We start from the raw sequence: 25940 nt of genomic DNA on the forward strand, positions 1-25940 counted from the left end.
GCATAGAAATGGAAGCCTATTGTCTATTGGAAAAACAAATGTTCAGTGTATAAAGAGTAAAAGCAGAAAACAAGGTGTATTTGAGCAAAAAGGACACACAGTGGAATAGCAGCATCCTGAAAATACCCCTCGCCTCTTCTGAGATGCCGATCTTCATGGAAAGTGCTGAGGGAGATGGGACACTATCCCAACCCTTCCCTCAGGATGTTGCTTTAAATAATTAAAGCTGGAGGAGGAGGGGTAGCTGGGACAGTGGGACCCTCCAGGTCAGATTAATAGCCCTTGGCCGGCTCTCAGCTCGGGAGTACATACTACATACACTGGTTACCAACTGGAGTTTCTGTTGGATCCAACAGGAATGAAACAGGAGACATTCACCAGGTCATCAAGAGACAAGGTTTACATCTTCTTAGAGATGTGATAGACCACTTTCTCTCCTCCACTATTACTCTCAGTGTTTCCTTCTCTGACTCAACTATCTATGGTCACCAGCATTTCAATAAACATTGAGGAAAAATAACAAAACTATTTGACATCACTCTATGACTTCACCTTGGAGGTTAGTGAAACCAGGCAAAGAAAAGACTGTATAAGTAATGTATGGCTTAGCCATCCCTCAGATTTAGAAAATAGCTCAGAAAAGAAACCACCTCTTAGACATGCACATCTTTGTAACTTTGCTCAATGAGATTCCCATTAGGTTGGGTTAAGGCCATATAAATCTCAGTCTATACCTTAGACTGATAGGTCTCAGTGTCAGGACCACACCTTGTTTTGATTTTTCAATGCCTAGACAGAGAATGGGAAATCAGAGAATGCCAAACTGTCAGATGAAAATAGAAAATACAGTCAACTTGTCCATGACTTCAGAGGGGGTAGAAATACAAGCCAGGTGTGGTGGCACACACCACCAACTTGGAAGGCTGAAGCAAGAAGATCCTAAGTTTTAGGCTGGCCTCAGCACCTTAGCAAGACTCTGTTGCTAAAATAAAGAACAGAAAGGACTAGGAATATAGCTCAGTGGTAAAGCACTCCTGAGTTTAATCCTACTACCCCCACCAAAAAAAAAGGATGAAAAACTCACACAGATGCCATTAAAAGGCAAAAACTATTACACAATATCTTCAACAGTGGTCAAAGAGCAGATATCCATGGTCCATCCAAGTCACCTCCATCTTTTTCAAAATAATCAAGATGTTTCATCCAATCTACTCTGTCCCTCATCTTTTCTACAAAACATTTGCTAGGGATATCTTTCCTCCCTACTTGTTTTCTAGATCACGAAGCATCTCTTTGGTATCATTTTAAGCAACAGTCCTGAGCACATCCCCTTTGTATCTACAACTGTGGCTCTGTTTCTTCAGACATGTCAATATTTTTGATTTAAGATAGAAAAAAATAAGCAATCAGTTATACTCTTGGTTTGCTCTTAATATCCCTCCATCACTCTTCCATTTTTCTCCTTCCATTCTTCAACAATCTTCCAAAGCACGTATCAGATATTCACTATGTGCAGACATTGTGCCAGGCTCAGAAGTACACAAACTAACATCACAGAGACCCTCATTTGAGTACCAGGCTCTCGACAAGAGCAAAAATAAGCATGTGCAGTAAGTAGCACAAATGACCAAAGGAAGGACCAGTTAGCTTTCCTGCCTACATCAATTCCTTCACCATCTGGTGTGTTATCTTGGCAGCTCTTCCTTCTTTTTAACTATTGCACTCTTAAAAGTATACTTTTAAATGTAACTGATGACACCTTTCTAGCAAAATCCAAGGTGCTTCCTCGTTATTCATCTTCCAAAGCCTCAGAAGAATCTGGCTTAATTACAACATTCTCGAGTTTAGACTGATCACCATTTTCCTGCAGAAAATATCCTATTCCCTTAGATTTCAGGATTCTGTATTGTCTTTGCTCTCTGGGCACATGTCAGGGCACACTTCCCTTTCTATTTCATTTCTATTTAATTTTCTAATCATGTGTTGGCCTTTCTTCCAAAACTACACCTGTATCTCTCTATTGTTTATCTATTGGCACATGTTCAAAGGAAGCTCTGCCTCTGAGAGCTGCATTTATCAACTTCAAAGACTTCCAAATTTCTCTGTCACCAAAGTTCCATTCTGATAGTATTACCATCTGCTAGGCAGACCTCCTCGTTCATCAATGTTTAAAATCAAACCGGTCCTCTCTCCTCTGTTCCTGTCACCCCTTAAGGCTTCCCAAACATGTTGCCTTTGGCTAAAAACAGAAATGTTGACTTGTGTGCCTTCCCTTCAATAAATTGGAAAATCTCTTATTTATTTATTTGGCAATACTGTAATATTAGTTAGTTAGTTTTTCTTCCCATTCCCACCACCCCAATCCCGGATCATCAAACTAGTGTACTTTGTTTTGTTTCAACTACTGTTGTAATCACACCTGAGTAACCTGTCTGATACCAGTCCTTCTCTGATTCAGTCAGCTTTTCAGAAAGTGCCATATTAATCTTTCTAAAATATCACTTACATAGGTAGCAACCAACTAGTTATATAGCTTATTTCTCCACTCCAATCTCTCTCCCTCTCTCCTTTTATAAATTCCTTCCCTCATATTGTCTATACTGAACTTAATCAATCTGCTCCCTTCCCATCATCTTACCCTATTTTTTTTAAATGGACTTGAATATAAAACTTCCCATCAAATTGGGGTTTTCTGCCCATTCTCAAATCTCAGTATCATTCTTAACTCTTTGCCTTTGAAAATCACTTGAAATGCTTATCTCCACAAATTTTTAATCAGTGCTTAGCTTAAACATCACCTCCTTTCTTATTAACTTCAGCTATATATCTTTCTTTTAACAGAAATCTTCAAATATTGATCTGTCCTAAAGATATGACTGCCTAATATAGACTTTCATAATCCCTAAGCACCTATAGAACATCAGGCTCAGATCATATCATATCATAGCAGATGGTAATACTATCAGAATGGAACTTTGGTGACAGAGAAGTTTGGAAAATAAATAAATAAATCATATATTTATCATTGAATATAATTGTGATATTTAATATAGAATATCAGATTGCTTCTCCTATATAATTCTTATATACTTCCCTTTAATTAAAACATAAGCTCAGATACCTTACAGGATGATTGACTGTAATCTGCTGCCTACTATGAAACACTTGCTGACTAACAAGGACAATGAATCATCCATAGGGAATTGGATGCAGAAGAAAAGTCTATTCTCAAATTGTTTGTGCAATGGCATCATGAGAGGAGCCATAAACCTTGTTGCCCAAGTCCTATCAGATAATCTGATGTGACTGATAAGGATGAATGAAGCCTGGTCACCAAGATTTCAAATATTTCTCAGGTGATTCTAATATTCACTAACCCCTAGATTGGTACATAATGCAGATAAGAGTTTTCAGTCCAGGAAAGTCTTGGTGGTAAACACAAAAATATTTGGTATCTCCGTCCCAAGCTTCCTTTGGCCAAGAGGTTCAATAAAAAGGGATGTTTTAAAAAACTCTTTTGCATCCCTTATTTTCAAGATATTCTTCTATACATGGTCCATAGTTACACAACCATCCACTCGTAGTATGTTGAGACTACATACAATGCCCACAATCTCTAAGCCACATTGAGACATGCAGTCAGAACCCTACTTGGAATGTACCAGGATAGCTCCCTAATAGGAGGGAAAGCTACTGTGAGAGGTAGAGCAGATTAAGTTAACAAATTATAACTAATAAATGTAACATGGCACATATCTCATGCTTCAGTTTTTAAAAATCCCGGTACCATCAGTTAAATAATCCAGAGCTATAGTAACAAAAACAGCATGGTACTGACACCAAAACAGACATGAAGATCAATGGAATAGAAGACCCAGAGACAAACTCACAAAATAGTTATCTCATGTTAGATAAAGGTGCCAAAAACATATGTGGGAGAAAAGATAGCCTTCTCATCAAATGTTGCTGGGAAAACTAGAAATCCATATGTGCTAGAAAAAATTAAACCTTATCTCTCTCTCACTCTGCACAAAACTCAGCTCAAATGGATCAAAGACTTAGGAATTATACCAGAAATTCTGCAACTGCTAAAAGAAAATGTAGACTCAACAATCCAACATACAGGCACAGGAACTGACTTCTTTAACAATACTTTTGAAGCACAATAAATAAAACCAAAAGTCAGTAAGTGTGATGGTATCAAATTAAAAACCCTCACAGCAAAGGAAACAAGAATGTGAAGAAAGAGCCTATGAATGGGAAAAGATCTTTGTCACCTACTCCTCAGATAGGGCATTAATATCTAGGACATTCAAATAATTCAAAAATCTTAACATCAAAAATTAAAATAACCCAATTAATAAATGAGCAAAAGAATTAAACAGAAAACTCTCAAAAGAAGTAATGTAACTGGACAACATCAAAAAATGTTCACCATCTCTAGCAATTAGGGATATGCAAATTAAACTACATCTCGTCTCACTCCAGTCAGAATGCCAATCATCAAGAACACAAACATTGTGAGTGTGTAACTGATGTGATTCTGCAATTTTTATTTGGGTTAAAAATGGGAGTTCATAACCCAATTGAGTCAAATGTATGAAAGATGATATATCATGAGCTTTGTAATGTTTTGAACAACCAATAAAAAATATTAAAAAAAAAACAAAAACAATAATGATATGCGTTAGTGAGGAGGTAGAGGGAAAAGATACACTCATACATTGTTGGTAGGACTGCAAATTAGTGCATCACTCTGAAAAGCAGTTTGGAGATTCCTCAAGAAACTATGAATGGAACCACCATTTGGACCCAGCTATCCCACTCTTCAATATATACCCCAAAGATTTAAAATCAGCATACTTACGAAATCAACCTAGGTGACCTTCAAATAGATGAACGAATAAAGAAAATCAATCTCTCTCTCTCTCTTCCCTTTCCCACACAATGTAGTATTACTCAGCCATAAATAAGAATGAAATTAGAGCAGTTGATGGTAAATGAATGGAACTGGTGACTGTCAAACTAAGTGAAATAAGCCAGTTCCCAAAAGTAAGATCAAACGTTTCTGTGAAATACAGAAGCTAGTCCAAAATAAGGTACTAAAAAACTAGAGAGAGAGAAAGAAAAAGAGGAGATTCCATCAAAATAAAAGAAAGATCAGTAGACTAACTGATGAAGATTGGGAGGGAAGGAGGAAGGACAGAATAAGGGAAGAACAGTAGAATGAACCTGACATAACATTCATATGTACATATGTAAACACAGTGTACGTTATGGTTTGGATGTGAGGTGTCCCCCAAAAGCTCACATATGAGACCATGAAAGAAGGTTCAGAGGAGAATTGATTGAATTATAAGAGTCTTATCCCAAACAGTAAATTAATCCCCTGGTAGGGATTAACTGAGTGGTAATTGAAGTGGGAGGGGGTGGGAGTTGGGGTGTGGCTTGGGGTATATATTTGTATCTGGTGAGTGGGGTCTCTCTCTCTGCCTTCTGATCACCATGTGAGCTGCTTCCCTCTGCTACACTCTTCAGGGTATGATATTCTGCCTCACCTTCTGCCCCAATGAATGGAACCAGCCTTCTATGGACTAAGACCTTTGAAACCATGAGCCACTAAATAAACATTTCCTCTTCTACAGTTGTTCCGGTTTGGTCCTTTTAGTCACAATAGAGAAACAGCTGACTAAAACAGTGTACTATATAGTGAATTCCCCTATTATACATATCCACAAGACACTAACTACTAACTAAATGGCAGCAAATAGTAGAGAGGAATAGGGTGAAGGAGGAACAGAGGGAAGGGAGAAATATTGGGGACTGAATTAGAACAAATTATATTCCATGCTTTTATAATTATGTCAAAATGAATTCTAATGTTATGTATTATTAAGAAGAACCAATAAAAATAATCCTGGGATTATATAGCAACCATCTATATTTGAAAAATGGAGAAACTGAAGCTGAAGGTGGCTAAGTGATTTAGCTTAAACATCTAGTTATTTACCAAAGTAAGATTAGGATATGGAACATTAACTGAGTTTGCAAGGCTCTTTTGATTTGCCCATAAAGCCTCCTTCCTATCTCCTGCCATGTCCTAGAGCACCGTGACAGGATCTTGTGGAAAGACATGCACATACCTTGTTGTTCCTATCCTGATGGAGTCTAAACTTAACAGGAAGCCAGTGTACACATATCAACTATTTTATTTATTATAAAGCAAGCACACAGATACACCATCTCCTGAGTTCTAGGCTTTGAATCCAATGATATTTCTTTTGGAAAAAACTATTTTTGCTAAAAGTTTTTAATGCAAATGTTAGCATGGGCTTCCTCAAAGACTATTTTACAGATATAACTTGAAAGCACAGGAAATCTTCCTCTGGAATATTTGAGGATAAAAACATATTCACCATTCATACTGGGCACTTTTTAAGAAGGTGGCACTCACCTAGGTTTAAGAGAGATTATGTGTTTTTAAAATGATAAACAACATTGAATTTAACCATGTGAGGTACATTATTAATGAAGTTTAGTAGATAATTTCATATATAATGCTGCTAGATAAACTGTAAGCCTTATCATGAGAGTTGTGAAATATCAAAAGAACAAAAATAGTGGCACTATATTTAACATCTGTAAATGGGCATATATAGTATTTAAACTTCTGGCATTTACTCATGCTAAAACTTTAAAAAAATAATAATACTCTTTGATCATTTAAAAAAAGCATAAACAAGGCTGGGTGGGGGTGGTATACCTGCCTAGCATGCTTGAGGCCCTGGAATCAATCCCCAATATGACCGAAAAAAAAAAAAAACCCATAAATTACGGGAAAGTTAAAGTGAAACTAATAGATTGAACTTCCAAGCTAATATGATTTATTTATTAAATGAATGGATGTTGAGGAAGGCACGGTTAAAGGAGGCTAATGTTTCTTTTTTTTTTTTTTATTGGTCGTTCAAAACATTACATAGTTCTTGATATACCATATTTCACACTTTGATTCAAGTGGGTTATGAACTCCCATTTTTACCCCGTATACCGATTGCAGAGTCACATCAGTTACACTTCCACTGATTTACATATTGACATACTCATGTCTGTTGTATTCTGCTGCCTTTCCTATCCTCTACTATCCCCCCTCCCCTCCCCTCCCCTCCCCTCTTCTCTCTCTACCCCCTCTACTGTAATTCATTTCTCCCCCTTGTATTATTTTTCCCTTTCCCCTCATTTCCTCTTGTATGTAATTTTGTATAACCCTGAGGGTCTCCTTCCATTTCCAAGCAATTTCCCTTCTCTCTCCCTGTCCCTCCCACCTCTCATCCCTGTTTAATGTTATTCATCTTCTCATGCTCTTCTTCTCTACTCTGTTCTTAGTTACTCTCCTTATATCAAAGAAGACATTTGGCATTTGTTTTTTAGGGATTGGCTAGCTTCACTTAGCATAATCTGCTCTAATGCCATCCATTTCCCTCCAAATTCTATAATTTTGTCATTTCTTAATGCAGAGTAATACTCCATTGTGGAGGCTAATGTTTCTAAATGTAAATGTTTCCATAATTTCTGAATATCATCTTCCATATTAGCAAACCGATTTCTACAGTAGAAGGAAAGATAATAGGTTCTAACATTTCTGATAACTAAATCGCTGCCCTAGTCCACATCTGTCCCCTCAAGTTCCTTCCTTCCTAAGTCTCTTCTGAAAACAAACTCAGGCTCTCACATGTGAGTAACATGGGTAATGGGCAAACAGGAAGACTGAGCAAAGCTAGGCAGAGAGGCCAAGGAGATTACAAGAGAAGGCAAATAAAGAGACGAGAGACTATGCATGCACAGAACTGAACAGGAAACTGAGGACCTTCTATCAGGGAAAAGAGACAGGTCTCCCGTGAAATAAGCACCTGAGGTGTACAGGAGATTAAGGAGAGTGAGAGAAACAGGAAAAGAGAGTTCTAAAGGCTGATGGCAAAAATAAAGTTGCTATTTTGCATACTAATATTTTCTTGAATTTGACATTATTCAGAGAAGAGAATATATGGCAATTGAGCTTTCTACGGGTTATATAAAGCCATCACTTCAGAAGCCTCATTTGTCTGTGGCAAGAAATGGATAATACAGAGAAGAATTCTCTAGGAGAGCAACAATTATAAGCTGCTCAAATTAGAATTTGTACAAATTCCTTACTCTAATAACTCTAGTCTGGCTGAGAACTATTTGGTTATTATAGCCACAAAACACCATTTCATATAAGCTTCAAGAAAACCAATATGTTAATTTCTGAAGAATGTGTGAAAATTAACTTGGAAGAGAAAGAAGGAAAACCTACGAGGGTCCTGAGAAAACTAGATGTGGAAACTTATCACCCAAAAAAGAAAATGCGTTAAGAACAAGGCAAGAGAAAAGTCAAACACCCTCTCCCAGCTATGGATGTTCACTATCCTGATTGCAGTAATGATTTCACAGGTATATACAGTTGTCAAGACTCAACAAAGTATATATTTTAAGTATGTGTACTTTATTGTGTCAGTCAATCTAAAAAAATAACAAAAGAAAAGAACAACAAAATATCTATCTAGGGTTCCACATGCATGAAAATGAACAGCTGCCCATCTGCAGTTGATAAGGAATACCAATTTTCAAATGCACTTGAAAACTTAGAAGTTTTCACATTGCCAAAACACATATACAAATGTATTCTGTTCACACTAGATGAAATAAGCACCTTTTAACATTTAACATTTAACATTTCAAATTAAAATAACTATTTAAATTTATGAAATTAACTTTTATGGAGAAGAAGAAAATGGGGAAGAAAATAGCAACATTAAGAACAGGTGATGTTGGTGTGGAAGAAGGATTGTTATACTGGGTACTAAACATTCAGTTGTGAATTTAAAAAGTAGTAGGATTGCAAGAAGAATGGGAAAAGAACAGCCATCCTCCCATCTATTCATTCATTCAACAAGTATTTAATGAAATCTTAGGAGAGCTAAGCATTATAAATCAACAAACAGCAAAAGACAGAGAGTCTCTTTATTAATTTATAGTGTGGCACGGAACAATGTCATCTTACAAGTGATTAATTACCTTTTGAAAAGACAAAAACAATGAAAAGATTCATGAAAAAGTATGACAGGGTTGTCAGAGAAAACTTGCCTGGGAAGGTTTTCTTTGAACTGTGCACAATGATTCATCCTTAACTGTTTGAAAGAAGACAGCACACAGAAAGTCCTTGCGACAGGTAAAACATGGCATTTTTGAATAAACAAGATAGAAAGTAGTCTAAAAAACACATATTTGGGAGTTAAAATGCATGATAATTTATAATAGACCATCTGTGAAAGGAAAGGGAATCAACAAGAATGACACCAAGGCTTCTGCAATATGCAACTGGATAGATATGCACGGAGTCCATGGAGATAAGAAATGCAGAGGGAAGCCAAGCTGGAGATTAGGTGTCCATTCTGATTTCAGGGTTCTTAGAACTTTCAACTAACAATGCCATGTAGGACTGTATAAAAATTTAAAAACTGTTTCAAGTGATAAAGTAGATTGAAAAGGCAACCTATGGAATAAAGAAAATATGTGCAAATCCATATCTGATAAGGTGTTAATACCCAGAATACACAAGGAATTGCTACAACACAAGAATAATAACAGCAAAACCAAATAACCTAAGAAACAGGCAAAGTTGTTGAAGAGACGTTTCTCCTAAGAAAATACACGGTTCACAACCATATGAAAAAATGTTCAACATGATTAATAGTTAGGGAAATATAAATAAAATCCATAATGGAATATGACTTCCCACCAATTATGATGGTGACTATTAAAAAAAAAAGAAAGAAAGAAGTGAAAAGAAAAACAAATGCTGGCAAAGACAAGGCAGAAATCAGGGTCTTCTATGCTATTAATGGGAGTATACAGTGGTGTAGCCATTTTGAAAAAGAGCATGAAGGTCCCTCAGACTTAAAATGTAATTACCATATGATCCAACACTACCATTTGTGGGCACATATTCAAGAAAACTAAAAGAAGAGAATCAAAGAAATTTATATATTCAGGTTCATAGCAAAAGAGTTGAACAAACCCAAAGGTCCATGTATGTACAAGTGGGTAAAAAAAATTGTGGTACATACAAGTAATGCAATATTATTCATCCATAAAAAGGAAGACAATCCTGACATACTCCACACCATCTACTGACCTTAAAGACATTACACTGATGAAACAATCCAGACACAAAAAGACTTACACCATAGGATTCCAATTCTATGAAGTACCAGAAGTAGTCAAACTCATAGAATTTAAAAAAAGTGGAGTGTTGGTTTCCAGGAACTTGGGGGAAGGGGATATGGGAACTTTTTAAATATACACCAAGTTTCACTTTTACAAAACTTCTAGAGATTAGTTTCTCGAAGATGTGAATATATATAACATATTGAACTGTAAACTTAAAAATAGTTAAGATGATAAATTTTAGACTATGTCTATTTTACTACAAATAAAAAATTTAAAAAGCTGAATATATAATATGATAACTAACTAGATGTGTGAGAAAAGCTGCAAACTGAAAGTATAAATTTGTAAATCATACAGAAAAACAATAATCTTATATCATTCTACATTCTTCTCACTCATTATCCTTAAAATCCTGGGTTTTTAGTGACTCAATAAGTATAAGTCCTTTTAACCCTCCTCCTTAAAGTCTGAATTTCACAATGAATTTGTTTTCATCTACCAAGGAAGAACAATTAAAATATTCTGAAGAAACAGCAGACACGGACTATTTGTAGCTGTGCTAAACTATACCAACAACAACAACAAAATGTCTTTGTGTATACACCTAATTCCAGCCAACATTGAAAATAGAAAGTGTACACATGGAGGGAAAAGATAAAACTACGCCTTTGTGTATCCATTGTTCCCAAAGAAAAAAATCCACATGATCCCTCTTACCACCGAGATTCTGCCTACCTTGTTTTCGCACATCCTCTACAGCGGCCACCAACTCTTCTTTGAGATCTTGACTCTCCTTAGCGATCTGTTCACCCTTTTCCAGGAAGTTCTGAGTAGCTTGCTCTACAGATGCAGCCAGTACATGGGCTTTCTTTGATCTCCCTTTCTTTTTACCAGATGGGCCTTTGTTGCTTGTGTTGACAAGTGTCGTCACCTTAAATATAAAAGGGAAACTGTAAAACCTCTCTGCAAAAACTGTCGGGAAACATGTGCTGTCATCTTCTTAATTTCTTAATATTCCATGTTTACGAGATCATGGGATTTAGTTATTAAACCACGAGTGCACATCAGATAGCCTCATCACATAACCTCATCAGCAAAAGTGTAGGACTGTATGGACTAGCATATAGATTAAGCAGCCCTTATTTGTTTCCTGTAGAAACTAAAAGTAGGTGAGTAAGTAGAAAGTGGAGACTGGCCAGTAACTCAAAATCTCCAGTTGTCTCAAGGTTGTATTTCCACAGATGGACAAGTATGCTGCTTCTTAGAGTAACCAGCCTCAAGCAGGCAAGAAATCAAAAGCACACGTGGAACTACCTCCGAGCACCAAGGAAGAAAAAGCAATCTCCTGTCCTGAGCCATGTAATTCTGGGCAGAGGTGAATGAGCAACTCATAAATGGGCAGGGGTCAATGGCCAGTGCTTATATGTTTTTTCCCTAGGACTTTTGAGTTTGGGTATCTATCTCTGATTTCAATTTATAAAAATAAAATGGTAAATTTAATGTGAGGGGATTAAATGATTTCGGCTCCATCTTTAGTTAATCAGCTAAAGTTTCCAGAATCCAAATTAGATTTACACTTATTATCACTTCTTTTTCCAAGTATCATAATTTGAACACACATCTCAACTGCCAAACTTCTTTTAGCACTAAATCTAGAGCTACTTAATTTGCTAACAAAGCTTTTAGCATCTTTCAAACAACTTGTTATCTCCTTTACATATATATATTTCTGAACTTTTAATTCCTTACCAGGGAGAAGTTTGGAAAGAAAATGAACAAATCTGCTCCATTTTCTGATCAGCAAAAGTTGCCAGTCTTGTTTACTGCATTTTTTTTTTTAAATCGGCCTCAAAAGAATGTGGGTTCTGTGGTTTATTTTCATTGACATTTATCCTGGTTAGCACAGTAAAGATTTCTTTTGGAGGTTATCAAGAAAGGCAGTCCACAGAAAAGTTCCCAATGCTGTAGCTTCTGATGTTTACTCCAAAGCCCAGAGCAAGAAAAGCCATTAGTCAAAGTCACAATTAATGTCCAGTCAGTTCACAGGGAAAGAGATAACACCAAAAGAAAACTAAACTAAAACATTCAATAAATATACACTTAGGCGATGCATACAGGTAGAACCAGTACTTAAGGAGTGGTTGTTGCAGTTTGGGGAGCCATCATATTCAGCTCTCTTTTGATTACTAAGTAATTAAATATATGGGATTAAATAAAAACTCTTTAAGGACATTTAAGTATATGCACTAGACAAAAACAAAAAATAAAACTAGAATCATTAAAATAAGAATGTCAGATAATGTGGGTTTTTTTTTTCTGTAAAATACGTATGCAATGAGGAACACACTGTAGTATATTCAGTTCCACCCACGAGAAGCAATCATTCATTATGAGGCAAAGCTTGCCTCCGAGGTTGCTTTTCTGAGGGTGCTCCTTAATGAGGATTTAGTCTAACACATTAACATGCTACTGTTCCAGGACCCACATCTCCCCCGTACCTGGAAAGAAGTGTATGAGCCCTCCATGCAAATACAGCTGTCATCTAAACTCCCAACTTAGGCTATACACTTTATATCAGAGGAAAACACTCTCTATTTTTAGTTATATCTGATTTATTCTCATGGTATACATAATTCTGAGTTTGGGGATCATTTTTTTGACTTCTCAAATTAGAAAAAATATTGAGGGAGGAGGAAGCTGTTAGTTTTAGGCATACTGACAATTTAAAGAAGTAGAATCTGATAGCAAAGGTACCAAAATAGTCAAATGACTATATCACAGGCTTCTCTTCTGTAGAGCCAAACACACTTCGATTATTCTGTTATCTCGTGAGGCATTTCTATATCAAGCATAATATAAGTAATTTTCTTAATAACAAGCCGCTGTAAAGTATCTGTTATGTGAGGGAAAATAAACATGGAACATTTCCAGGAAGTTCCTACGAAAAACGTGATTACTTCTAAAACAGAAAATCAACTCAAACTTCTTTGAGTGAAAGAACTTAATTACCTTTGGGTGGAAGAACATGAAGGGAGAAGAGAGAAAAGAAAGGAAAGAAGGTTGATAGGGCTCCAAAAGGTTAATGCCTTCATGGGTTTAGAACAAGGAAATAATTGCCAACACTCCACACTGCTTTTCAGTGTTTTATTGGGAGACAAAATCAATATGTTAGAAAAGAAAAAGAAAAAAAAAAGAAGAGATACAAATTATTAGAAAAGTCAACATTGAATTACATTATGGCTTATAGAAAATAAGATTTTCAATGGGCACAGTAGTGCTCACCTGTAATCCCAGTTACTTGAGAGGCTGAGGCAAGAGGATCACAAGTTCAAGGCCAGCCTCAGCAATTTAGCAACACCCTATGTCAAAATAAAAATTTTTTAGAAAGGGCTGGAGATGTAGCTCAATGGTAAATTGCCCCTGTGTACAATCCCTGAAACTGAAAGGAAAATTAAAAAAAGGTTCTTAAGAATATGTAAAAACAAAAAAGATTAAAAAACAATTAGAACTACTCTAAGAGCAAAGGACAAGAAGGCTAAATACTAGATAAACAATTAAAATCTAATAGAAGAGCAGTGATCAACTATAGAAATGTAGTTTTAAATATGTCATACACAATAACCAAGAGCTGATAAACTAGAGATGACCATAACACAACACATACAATGTTGTATGGAGAAAATGACAATATTTTGGTGAAAAACATAAGGGATGACCTGAGCAATGGAGACACACACCATCCCATTCTTGGACAGGAAGAGTTGATATTGTAAAGATGTTTCTGTTTTGCACTGACTTCAAAACAGCTCAACCCAAAGCTGTGGTCCCTGTTAGTCTGTATGTTATAGTGCATTGCTTCTAGGCTACAAACTGTACATGTTTCTATACAAATTACTGTAGCAACTTAAAAAAAAAAGTTGTAAGTATTTGTGTACCTAAACATATCTAAATAAACAGGTGTGATTACAGCAGAATCACCACAAAATGGATAATTGTATAGTGCTACAATGTTTACCATATTACACCAGGCAATAGGAGTTGTTAAGTTATATTTTCACCTTTGGGGCACTGTAGAACACATGGTTAGTGCTGACTGCAGTGTTGTTATATGATACATAAGGTAATGCCAGGCATTCACTGAAGGAAGCTGCTTAGTACTGGGAATATGAAATGGGTAGAAATGTATCTCTTTTTAAAATTCCTAAATATTTAAACCAGTTGTACCCATCTGAGAAAGCCCAAGCTCTGTTAAGTGCTCCTGAAAATTAAAGATTCAATCTTATTAAAAAAAAAAGATTCACTACTTTATATTTAGTAAAATGAAACAAAATAAACTAAGACTCTTCTAAGAAAAAGTAGAAACACATCTGAAACCAGACTAAACAAGAAATACTCTTTAATCAACACTATGTTAGTTAATGAATTTAGTGGACCTAAACTCCCACTGCCCTAAAAATTACCATCTTTTGTCTGCAGCCTTTGATTGGCAAGGGCAGGGGTTCGATATTTTCCTTCTTTACCGTCTGCGAACTGCAACGCCTGGTGCATGTACTCTTTGGGAAGTTATAAGGCAATCAGTGGAATTCGAGAAAACCATAGGGACTCTAGAGTGGTTTTTGTATCAAAATATAAGAAAGAGAAATGACTATATAAGTCATATGAGGACTTATGCCAGTACCATCACACCATCAATACATCAGAAGGTCAAATATCCCATACGATAAGGTAAGTTGAAAGAAGGGGTAAGGACCCCCAAATTAAAAATTTGCATTGGTGACTGTATACTTTAATGTATTGCCTGGTGAAGTAGGTTTAAGGATTATAATATCTGGTTTACACATTTTCTTTCACACACACACACACACACACACACACACACACACACACATATCTTTACAAAACAAAAGAGCAATGTTAAAAGACTCCTGCAAAGAAATCGAAATTGAAAATAGTACTAAAAACATGCATACATTAACCATAAGAAAATACATAGCTGACACTCCCCCTACTCAAGTTCTTTGTCAAGTATAAAGAAAAAAAACTAATAATAGCTGAGAAGTTGAAATTTACATTTAGTTCCATTATTACTAACAGAGGATCTCATGGCAGTTTCACTGATGTATTAGCTAATGATAATAGAAAAGAAATGTGATCTGCAAAACTTTAAAAAAGTAAGCATCCAGAAATTTTCATTTATTTATTTATTTATCTATCTATTTAATGTGATTAGTAAGCTTTTTTATTATTTCTATTACTGTTAGCAGAGAAGACTACTGGGTGCTAGTAATCCATTTTTTTTCCTCTGCGTCCTCCCACGTTAAGATTTATTTTCCAGTCTTATTTAGAGTTAATTTAGACAGCAGATGAATTCTAGCCAATGGAATGTGAGCATCAGGAATGGGTACTCCTCTCAAATTGTTCCATTAAGACCATCCTCCAAACCAATCTAGATGCCCCTCAATAGATGAATGGATAAAAAAAATGTGGCATCTATACACAATGGAGTATTATGCAGCACTAAGAAATGACAAAATCATAGAATTTGCAGGGAAATGGATGGCATTAGAGCAGATTATGCTAAGTGAAGCTAGCCAAGCCCTAAAAAACAAATGCCAAATGTCTGCTTTGATATAAAGAGAACAACTAAGAACAGAACAGGAAGGAAGAACATGAGGAAAAGACTACAGTAAACAAAGACGAATGGGGGGAGAGAAACGGAGAGAGAAGGGAAAGCACATGGAAATAGTAGGAGACCTTCAATGATACATAGAATTATAAGAGGTTATGAGGGGCAAGGGGGAGGGAAAAAAAAGGGAGAGAATTGAACAACAGCAGGGGAGGTAGAGAGGGAAGATGGGAGGGGAGGGGAGGGGAGGGGAGGGGAGGGGGATAGTAGGGGATAGGAAAGGTAGCAGAATACAACAGTCACTAATATGGCATTATGTAAAAATGGGAATATGTAACAGATGTGATTCTGCAATCTGTATTTGGGGTGAAAATGGGAGTTCAAAACACAATTTGAGTCAAATGTATGAAAGATGATATATCATGAGCTATGTAATGCTTTAAATAATCAATAAAAAAAAGAAAAGAAAAAAAAAGAACTAAGAAAAAAAAAAAAAAAGACCATCCTCCATGTTTTGTCCTTAAGCTGGCAATCTTATAAGCCAGGTCTGGAAGAGGGTGAAGCCACAGATTAGATGGGGCTTGTAATGGTTTGGTTATGAAGTATCCCCCCAATAGCTCATGCAACAATGCAGGATTGTTCAGAGGTGCCGTGATTAAATTATGAGAAATGTTTCCAAATCAGTGTATTCACTCATTTAATAAGTTAATAATCTGAATGGATTACTGGATGGTAAATCTAGGCAAGTGCCACATGGCTGGAAGAAGTAGGCCACTGGGGGCATGACCTTGAGGATTATATATATTTTGTCTTTGATATCTCTCTCTCTCTCTCTCTCTCTCTCTCTCCCCCACCCCCCCCCAGTTGCCATGAACTGAGCAGATTTCCTCCACCAGACCCTTCCACACTGTGATATTCTACCATAACAGAATTAGTACAGAGCAATGGAGCCTACTGACCATAGAATCAGTCTCTGAAACCCTGAACCAAAAAAACCTTTTTGTCCTCTAAGTGGTTCTGGTCAGGTCTTTTGGTCACAGTGATGAAAAAATGACTAACAAGGTCTTAGTTCCTAAATTTTCCATTGGAGGAATATGACCCATAGATCTAAAAGACCAATCTGGATATTAGGTAGTAAGAAGAAAACTTCTATTTTGTTAAGACTCTGAGTTTGAGACTGATCCATTATAGCAGGAAAATATTAAGTCATGGGTATATTGCTTAAAGGTAATAAACTGAACATTGTTTTTAAAAGTTTATGTAATTCTTTTTAAACATGTATTTTATGTATATTATATAAGGTATGTAGTATATTACTGGTTCAAGAATGTATGCTCATTTGGAAAATAACACGTTCCATTTGTGTGTGTGTGAGTGTGTGTGTGTGTAACATGTACAAACTTTTTTGTTTTATATTGTTTCAGATTATTATTATAATACTTCTATTAAAACACTTTGTAGGTAGAGTTCTGGGTACCAATTTAACACTTGATAGGTAATTTTTGCACAGATTTTTTTTTTCCAAATGAATTGATGGGTGTGTGTTTCCACTTTCCTTATAAGGAAATTTTTAAAAGTCAAGCCCTTGTTCTTATATCTTCTGGGGGCACCATTCTCTTCAATATCCTAAGAATAACTTGATTGTCACTTAATGGTTCTCTTACAGAAAAATCATTTTCCTTTTCTACAATATAGAGACAAAGATCACAAATTTATTTAAGTCAAAATGCAGTTCTTTTTCTTAAGGTAAATATCCAAATACTGAATGTAAGAATTATTAAATATGAAATTTCAAAGAACTAGTTCGTGCCTGCTATAGTTTAGATCCTGAATGTTCTCCAAGGTCCATATGTTGGGGACTCAATCCCTAGAATGACATTATTTGGAGGTGGTATAATGTTGGAAAAGTGGATCCTACTGGGAGGTCAATAGGGGCATTAGGAGACATTGAAAGGAATCCTCAGAGCCTGGCCCTTTACTTTGTCTCTCTTCTTCTTTTGCTCTTTTGCATGCTGGCCAGGAGGTGAGCAACCTTTCTCCAACACATGCTCCCCTCCACGATGTGCTCCATCCCCACAGGCCCAGAAGCAATGGGGCCAATCAACCATGGACTGTTTTGCTCCAAAACATAGGAGCAAAAGTAAACCTTTTCTCTTTATGATTTATTTTATTCCAGTAACAGAAAGCTAATACAATACTCTTAGTAAACTGTGACATTAAATAGATATTATACAATAAGTCTATAAATTTAAGTAAATATAACCATTATCTATATAATCCACTATGTATATAAAGATGCATTTTAAGTTTTCTTTGTGGATATTTCATGTTTTATTCTTTCTTATGTGATTTAAGAAGGGAATATGTTTGATTTCTGCTGACTGGGAGAATTTTATCTGAATCTTTAAGTCTTAAATAGTAAACCACATTTGGTAGCAAACAGGGTTAGAGTAAATTCATTGGATAACTATTTTTCCTCCTTTATTTTTCAGTTTAAGAGCACATAAAAGACCTGTTGCTAAATACTTTATGATATCCCCAGTGACAGAATATTTCACTTAGTACGTCCAGCCCAGATGTACCTCACTATCAGCCAGACTTCCCCCCACTAAAACCCTTACAAAACCCCCTGCCAACCATTCATCTTCTATTTCTTTTGGGCCACAAGAATCTTACATTTTACTTTCTTTGGGCCAAAATGATAAGTTAAAAATCCCAGGTGCAAGTGAACAGCCACCCTTCAGCAGAAAGACGTCAGCAGTTGGTCATAAGCTTCTACACCTTTCATTATCTCTTAAACTTGCATTATGGAACTTTGTGAGGTTGTCAATCAATTTCAATACTGAGTAAAGAAAAATGCATTTGAAGAATCAGAAAAGTTATTTAGAAACAGATGGACAATATTTTTAAAACTAGAGATGGCAAGTGATACAGAGTCCTAGGGATGACATTTCTAATAAACAAGCCTAAAGCACCAATGAAATTTACTTGTTGCAGTGTGAGTAATTCATTTGCTTCATCTCCAGGCCCTGTCTATTCTTATTTGTTTTGCCAAGGTCAATAGTTTGATGGTATGAAGTTTGGGGTAGAGGCAAATTTGAAAAGTAGTAAGTCCAAAACAAAGAAACCTAACAACAACCTTATAAACAAAACAAATTGTAATATGGACTAGAAAATTTTATCCTAAATCATGATAATCTTAGGATAACAACAAAATAGAGGATAACAAACTATTTTTTTTTTTTTGGTATCAAGAATTGAACACAGAAGTGCTTAACCACTATGCCATATTCCCAGACTTATTTTATTTTATTCTATTTTATTTTATTTTGAGACAGGGTCTCACCAAGTGGCTTTGGGCCTTGCTAACTTGCTGAAGCTGGTTTTCAACTTGCAATCCTCCTGCCTCGACCTCCCAAATTGCTAGGACTAGGTGTGTGTGCCACCATGCCCCACTAATTCGTTTTATTCTTATATAATGTCTTAAATTTTTTTTATCAATTATTTTTTTATTGATTATTTAAAGCATTACATAGTTCATGATATATCATCTTTCATACATTTGACTCAAATTGTGTTTTGAACTCCCATTTTCACCCCAAATACAGATTGCAGAATCACATCTGTTACATATTCACATTTTTACATAATGCCCTATTAGTGACTGTTGTATTCTGCTACCTTTCCTATCCCCTACTATCCCCCCTCCCCTCCCCACCCCTCCCATCTTCCCTCTCTACCTCCTCTGCTGTTGTTCAATTCTCTCCCTCTTTTTCCCTCCCCCTTGCCCCTCATAACCTCTTATAATTTTGTGTATCATTGAAGGTCACACACACACACACACACACACACACACAAGGAAATTAAAACATAGGATATAGAGAAAGAAAGAGATAGGAGACCTTCAATAATGTCTTAAATTTATTGACAGAAACTCTTTACCAGAAAAAGCATACATATAAACTCTATCTAATCTAACATAAATGATTTGTTTTCTCACTTTTTGTGGTAGGAATTAAATTTATCCTATCTCTTTCTTTCTCTATATCCTATGTTTTAATTTCCTCGTGTGTGTGTGTGTGTGTGTGTGTGTGTGTCCTGTGCTAATTTAAGTTTGAGTTTTATGTTTTGTCATCTGACATATATTTCTAAGACATTTTTCCTCAAATCTTTTAGGATATATTAACATATAAAATTTGCCAGATATGGTTGCATGTGCCTATAATCTTAGCACCTCAGGAGGCTGATGCAGGAGGATCATGGGTTCAAGGTCAGACTCAGCATCTTACAGAGATTCTGCCTCAATTAAAAAAAAAATAAAAGAGGTCAGGGGTGTAGCTTGGTATTAAAGCACCCCTGGTAGAACACCTCATGATACAGAGCCCTGAGTTCAATTCCCAGTACAGAAAATAAATAAATAAATACATAAAAAAGCAAATTTCAAATTACCTTTTGGAAATTCTGTTAATGATGATTAGATCTTAATAAACCGAAAAAAGAAAATATATCTGGAACTAATATTAAAATGAAAAGTCATATGTAATCCTTTAGAATTTTTTGGAATAGTGTTCACATTACTATTTCATACAGAGTAAATGACATTTGGAAAACACAGGTGGGTACATTTAATAAAAAAATATTACTAAAATCTACCAAATATGTGTGTGTGTGTGTGTGTGTGTGTGTGTGTATTCTACTAAGATCTACCAAATATATATATTCTCTTCCCAAAAGGCAGAAGATCCCACTAAAATCTCGTTCTTTCTGTTGTTGGTTTCTACTTTAGAATCAAAATAAATCATGATTAACAATGACACCGTGCTCTTCCCTTAACAGAATTCTAAATTCTAAGTACTTTCAGAAAAGCCCAATTATACACATGTATTTGAGAATGAGAAAATTTCTCAGTCATGAAAGCAGTGAGAAATTTGCCTGTCAGAAGTCAAAAAGCCTGTCGAAGAACAATAATTCTGGCTTTAATTCATTTGACACATGTAGCATATCACCTTAAAATAACTTACCTTATAATAATGGTCAACACCTATATGCCTTGTACATATTCCCATACAAATTTCTAAAACCAAAGCAAGGGTTTTTATGGCAAGAAAACTGATGTGGCTGCAAAATTTCATTAGACTATGCATGACATACCCTGTTTAAAAAGACTCCCTTGTTTTTCAAAGAAATAATTACATCACCTAATGACATTTTCTTATTTTTATATGTAAGTGTACGTTATTGTTCTCCCATTAAACTACAAACTGCTAGTAAAATGCCAATGACTTGAGAAAAGATCACATTGACATTTTACTGCACGGTCATCTTTACAGAGAGAACACCCGCTTTCCACCTGAATGCACAGCCACACTGTCAAAGCTGCGTTCCTTAAGCATTACGTCTCAGAAGCTTCTAGGGAATTGTTGATGAAATAAAGGGGAAAATGAGCAGGTTGTAATTATGCTTGTCAAGATTCTTCTTGTGAACCTTTATTTGGACAATTCACAAAAAGGAAAGCAGCTCATTTTCTAATTCGGGATATTATTACTCTTTAAAACTGGTATTAGCATTTTTTGAAATTGTAGAAAAGGTCCTGGATGAGCCGTACTGAAGTTTTCAATACTACAAAGTGAAATGTCAGTAAAAGGAAGTAGTTTTGGAGTGGGGAAAGAATAAAGGCTTTGGAGCCTACAATTTCTCATCTGTGTTAGAAATAACTGAATATGGGATTTAGTTTCCATTTTGAAAAATGAGGACGGATAATATACACCTCATAGGGATGTGACGGGGTTTACATATAAGAGTTTACTTAAAGCACTTAAGCTTTGAAACTAAATGGATGCCCTCCAAAACAACGCTGAATACAAAACCATAATCTTGACAGGGAAAAGGTCCTGGACATGGGGTCAGAATATTTGAACTTGAGCCCCAAACTAGCCAATTGTTAGCAGTGTACTATTGAAGTCACTTAATCTGCATTATCTTTTTCAGGTATAATTTTAAAACTATTTCTAAGTTACTTCAAACTCATATTTTATACACGAATTAAGTAAAATTCTTGACTTCTGGTTCATGAATTTTATATACAAATATCTATAATTTATCCACTGAGAGAGACTAAAATTAGTCTGACCACATTCATTTAACAATTAATTTTATCATGTCAAAATTTAGAGAGGTTAAAAAAAGGAATATTAGAAATCCCCATCTGTGATCTTTCTAGGTAATTCAGATTGCTTAGCTGAAGCTACTCTGGGACTCATGAGGAATCCTGTTGAATCCAGGAATGCTCATAATTTTACTCAGGAATTCTATGATATTTCTCAACACAGATCAAAATTTTCCTTAGATATCCACCTAATTTCTACCATATTTTTATTAGCTTCAAAAGTGAATATCTTTCGGTACCATTAAATGAGCTTAATTGCAAAGTCTAATCTCTTTGCTGCAAGCAACAAAATTCAAAAGTTTTTACTTTAAATTTTTCATACAGAATGTGGAAAATAGTTTCACAACTTTTCAAATTAAAATTTTCATGTTGAAGTTATATTTTTAGCAATGTACTAGTGATTTCAAGAAGTGGGGGCTTTGCTAAGCCAGGAAGCCTTAGGCAGGTGTTTAATTGGACTAATTAAGCAACATATAGTCACTTCCGGTTTTCCATTTGCTCTTTGTGAATGCAGATAAGCAACACAACTGATTGCCTAATTAGACTATTTAAAACTGACTCACTTTTTATAGTCAAAGAATTTTTTTTTAACCCACAGTTATAAACTCAAAGTATAACATGTGGCATGGAGTCTTACATTTTTGTTCTTGTTCTAACCACCATTCTATTTATCAGTCTCTCTTTAAAGAGATAAACATTGCTTACCTTTTCTTATTTTTTTCCCTTGATAGATTATAATTATACATAACAGTGGGATTCATTATGCTATATTCATACATTCATATAGCATGATTTGATCAATCTCATTCCTTAGTACCTTTCCTTTCCCTCCCCTCCTCCTCCTCAGCATTCACTTGCTCTACTGACCCCCCTTCTAAAATTAGTATTTCTATTTTAATTAGTGTATTACAATTTTATATATATGTGTATATATATGTATATAAATATATATATATATATATATATATGATTCATTAAGGTATACCTAAGTAAGGTAGGCATTGTATAATTTGGTACATTTCATTTACATATAATATATAAATGCATATCTAAAATTATCTATCTTTATATATTCATTAAAATTCTCTATGTGTATATACATAGAGACAGAAAATGTAGTGTAGAATTAAACATGAAATTCAACAAAAGTTTACCTAAACATTTTCCAATAAACCATCTAGAGCCAAAAAATAAAAGTTTGTCTTCTGTGAATGTATACAGTTTAGAAAAGGTCTCTACCTGGGAAAATGCAAACTGATGGCTAAATTTTATATGGTCTCTGTACCTAAGTCCAAATTAGCATGATTTACACTCCTGTACTTAGAGAGCCACAGAGTCCAAGGTGCCCTGACTCATGGACAGGTGCCTAGAGAGCAGGATTCACATACACTTCCCTAGCAACACCAATGACCTCCCCTCATTCACTAACTGTGGTTTAACTACTTCCTCCTGGAGTGATAGACTATCTCCCAGGTAGCACAAGAAAAAAGTGAATAAAGGATCTACAGTAAATCTGTGGTCAACACAGATTTTGTAGAAAAGAACTGGAGAGCATCTTTAAGACATTAAGGTGGGTAGGAGGAGGCATTTCAGAATAGCAAACTGATAATTTAAAAAAAGAACAAAACAGTGAAGATATATTAGGGTAGGGGGGAAGCACAAGAGATGACAATAGACAATCTTTCCCAGAAAGTAAATGATTAGATCTTTTTAGTTTCATGAATAAGTATAGTTATTAGATCCAAAGAAAAGCTGTCTCAGACCCTACCCAGTGCCAACTCTTACATGTTTACTATTAATTTAGAATTTTAGAAAAATGTTAATGAATATTCACCACTTGTCCCTTGGAAAGTACATTCTTGGAACACCTGCTTTCTATCAGCTCTTTTTCCAGTTATTTACTATGTTTTCTCTCAATTAATCCACACAGCTACCCTAAATAATGAAATAAACCCTATGCCAAAGGGAAGTAACCTCAGATAGATTTTTATTTAAAGTCACAGAGAAGTTAGTAGTATTAGCCAGGGCTGGTAGCCAGATCTGATTCTTTCTGCTTCATTATCCTAGCATGGTCATTCTTTATGTCTGAACAGCAAGATAGATTGACAATTTAGAAATGCTTTGTTTCATGATATAAACTTATAAAAAAGTAATGTAACGTGAGCATTCATTATAGCTTGCTAAATTCCAATGACATATATCGTCATGGAACTGGAATCGCAAATTCTAGCTACAATGCAAAATTATATAGCTCATTCTCTGAGCCTAAATTCTATAAAAGGTAAACCATATGCAATAAGAGCATTGGACTAAGGTTTTCCATAGCTCTCTCCAGCTCTGATGTGCTATAATAGTGTGTCATGTAGCAGAAGAAAGCCAGGGGTCACACAATGGCCAAAGAGTGGGTGCTGCTGAAAGGGTGTGGTATGCAGTTAAGCCAATTACTCATGGCTCACTCTTTAAAGTAGTGATAGCATTGAACCCAGACATGCTCAGTAACTGTGGGTAAGTATACTTCATCCCCTTAAAGCTAGAGAAAAGCAGATGGTCCCCATATCTTCATGAGGATTAGCCATGATAAAAAGAAGGAAAGGACACATGGTTTGGAGCACCAAAGCATGACACAAACTTTAGATCCCCAGGCTCCCTTTCTGTGACAAGTGTTCCCCTAATAGTTATGCTTGTCACAATATAAACAGGCACACTAGACAAAGCCTTGCACTAACTGATAAAAGAATAGACAAGAGGCTTGGGAAGCCATATGGAGAATGAGGTTGGCACTGCCACAGACCATGAATGACCATGATGCTCCATGCTGGAACTTCACAGGTTTAAACATCAGTAATCTTCAGTGGGGCAATCTAGGCTAGGAATGGTGGTTTAGGAATTCCAGGCTGCCAGTGGTGCTCCAGGTTAGGAGGTGTGCTGATGACATAATGTATGAGAGCAAGCATTCCATGAGAAGCAAGACCTAGGCAGTAGCTGAGGGATCTGGAGATAGGATTCAGGCCTCCTAAAGTCAGCCAGCAAAAGCAAAACCGTGCAGGACCTCAATAAGCATTCATGGCCTTGCACCTCAGTTTTAGTACAAAGGAGGGCACCAGGAGAAAAGCAGCAGGAGAACTGAGTCACAAGATTAGTCCTAAATATCAAGCCTGTGACAGTGACTCTTGGAAGTGTGACACTTGGAAGTGCTAGACTTCATATGTATTCACCTCCTGCACACAAAGTGCTCTATGAGCAACATGACTCAGTTTCACAACCCATAAAAGGGAACATGCTTCATGAACGCTTGTTGCTGCCATTATGATTGACTTGGAAACTGCACTGATTCCCCTTATAAGCAGTGCAAGTATCACCTGTTATAAACAGGCTTCTACTTCTGCCTAAAACCAGAGTTACACCAGGGATAGCTCATGAAGAATTAGCCCTTACTGAATGACACCTCAGTGTTGTGGCAGTCATGCACAACATCTACTCAAGCTGATGCTGGAAACTAACTTTAACAGACAGCATTCACATACACCTGTCATTCAAACCAAGAATAAAATAGTAACATGCTATCAATCCACGCCTTAAATCTCTGCAACTACACTGGTGCCAGTGGGAAGAAAGTCGTCTATGTTTACAAATGCTTTTTATAAACAATGCAACTGAAAAACTCCACAAGAAGGAAGAAAGTGTTTCAAGAGACCCCTACTCTGAATCTTTTTTATTTTCATTTTTAAAGCGATCTAATCTTTCTAAGACCAATAGGACTTGTGAAAGAGAAAGTGAGACCTGTGCAGGTCTACAGGGAGCAGGAAGGACACTTATATAACTGCTTGTTTCTTTGGCAAAAAGTTTTCTGGTGGAAATAGAAAAACAAAATTTAAAAAAATAAGAAAGGTCCTTTATAAA

At 35.8% G+C, this 25940-nt stretch overlaps 1 protein-coding gene across 4 annotated transcripts in view; it reads right to left on the reverse strand.

Annotated features, from left to right (window-relative positions):
- CTNNA2 (catenin alpha 2) overlaps nt 1-25940 on the reverse strand; it is a gene marked incomplete at its 5' end in the record, with an annotated part of 976113 nt that overhangs the window by 869215 nt on the left and 80958 nt on the right. For all 4 annotated transcript variants that reach the window (XM_081264879.1, XM_081264878.1, XM_081264877.1 and 1 more), the window contains one exon: nt 10984-11179. In XM_081264879.1, the coding sequence (XP_081121005.1) occupies nt 10984-11179 (196 nt within the window). The remainder of the gene's footprint in view (nt 1-10983; nt 11180-25940) is intronic.

The sequence above is a fragment of the Spermophilus citellus genome (assembly GCF_964194105.1).
Source record: "Spermophilus citellus genome assembly, chromosome: 13".
NCBI lineage: Eukaryota > Metazoa > Chordata > Mammalia > Rodentia > Sciuridae > Spermophilus > Spermophilus citellus.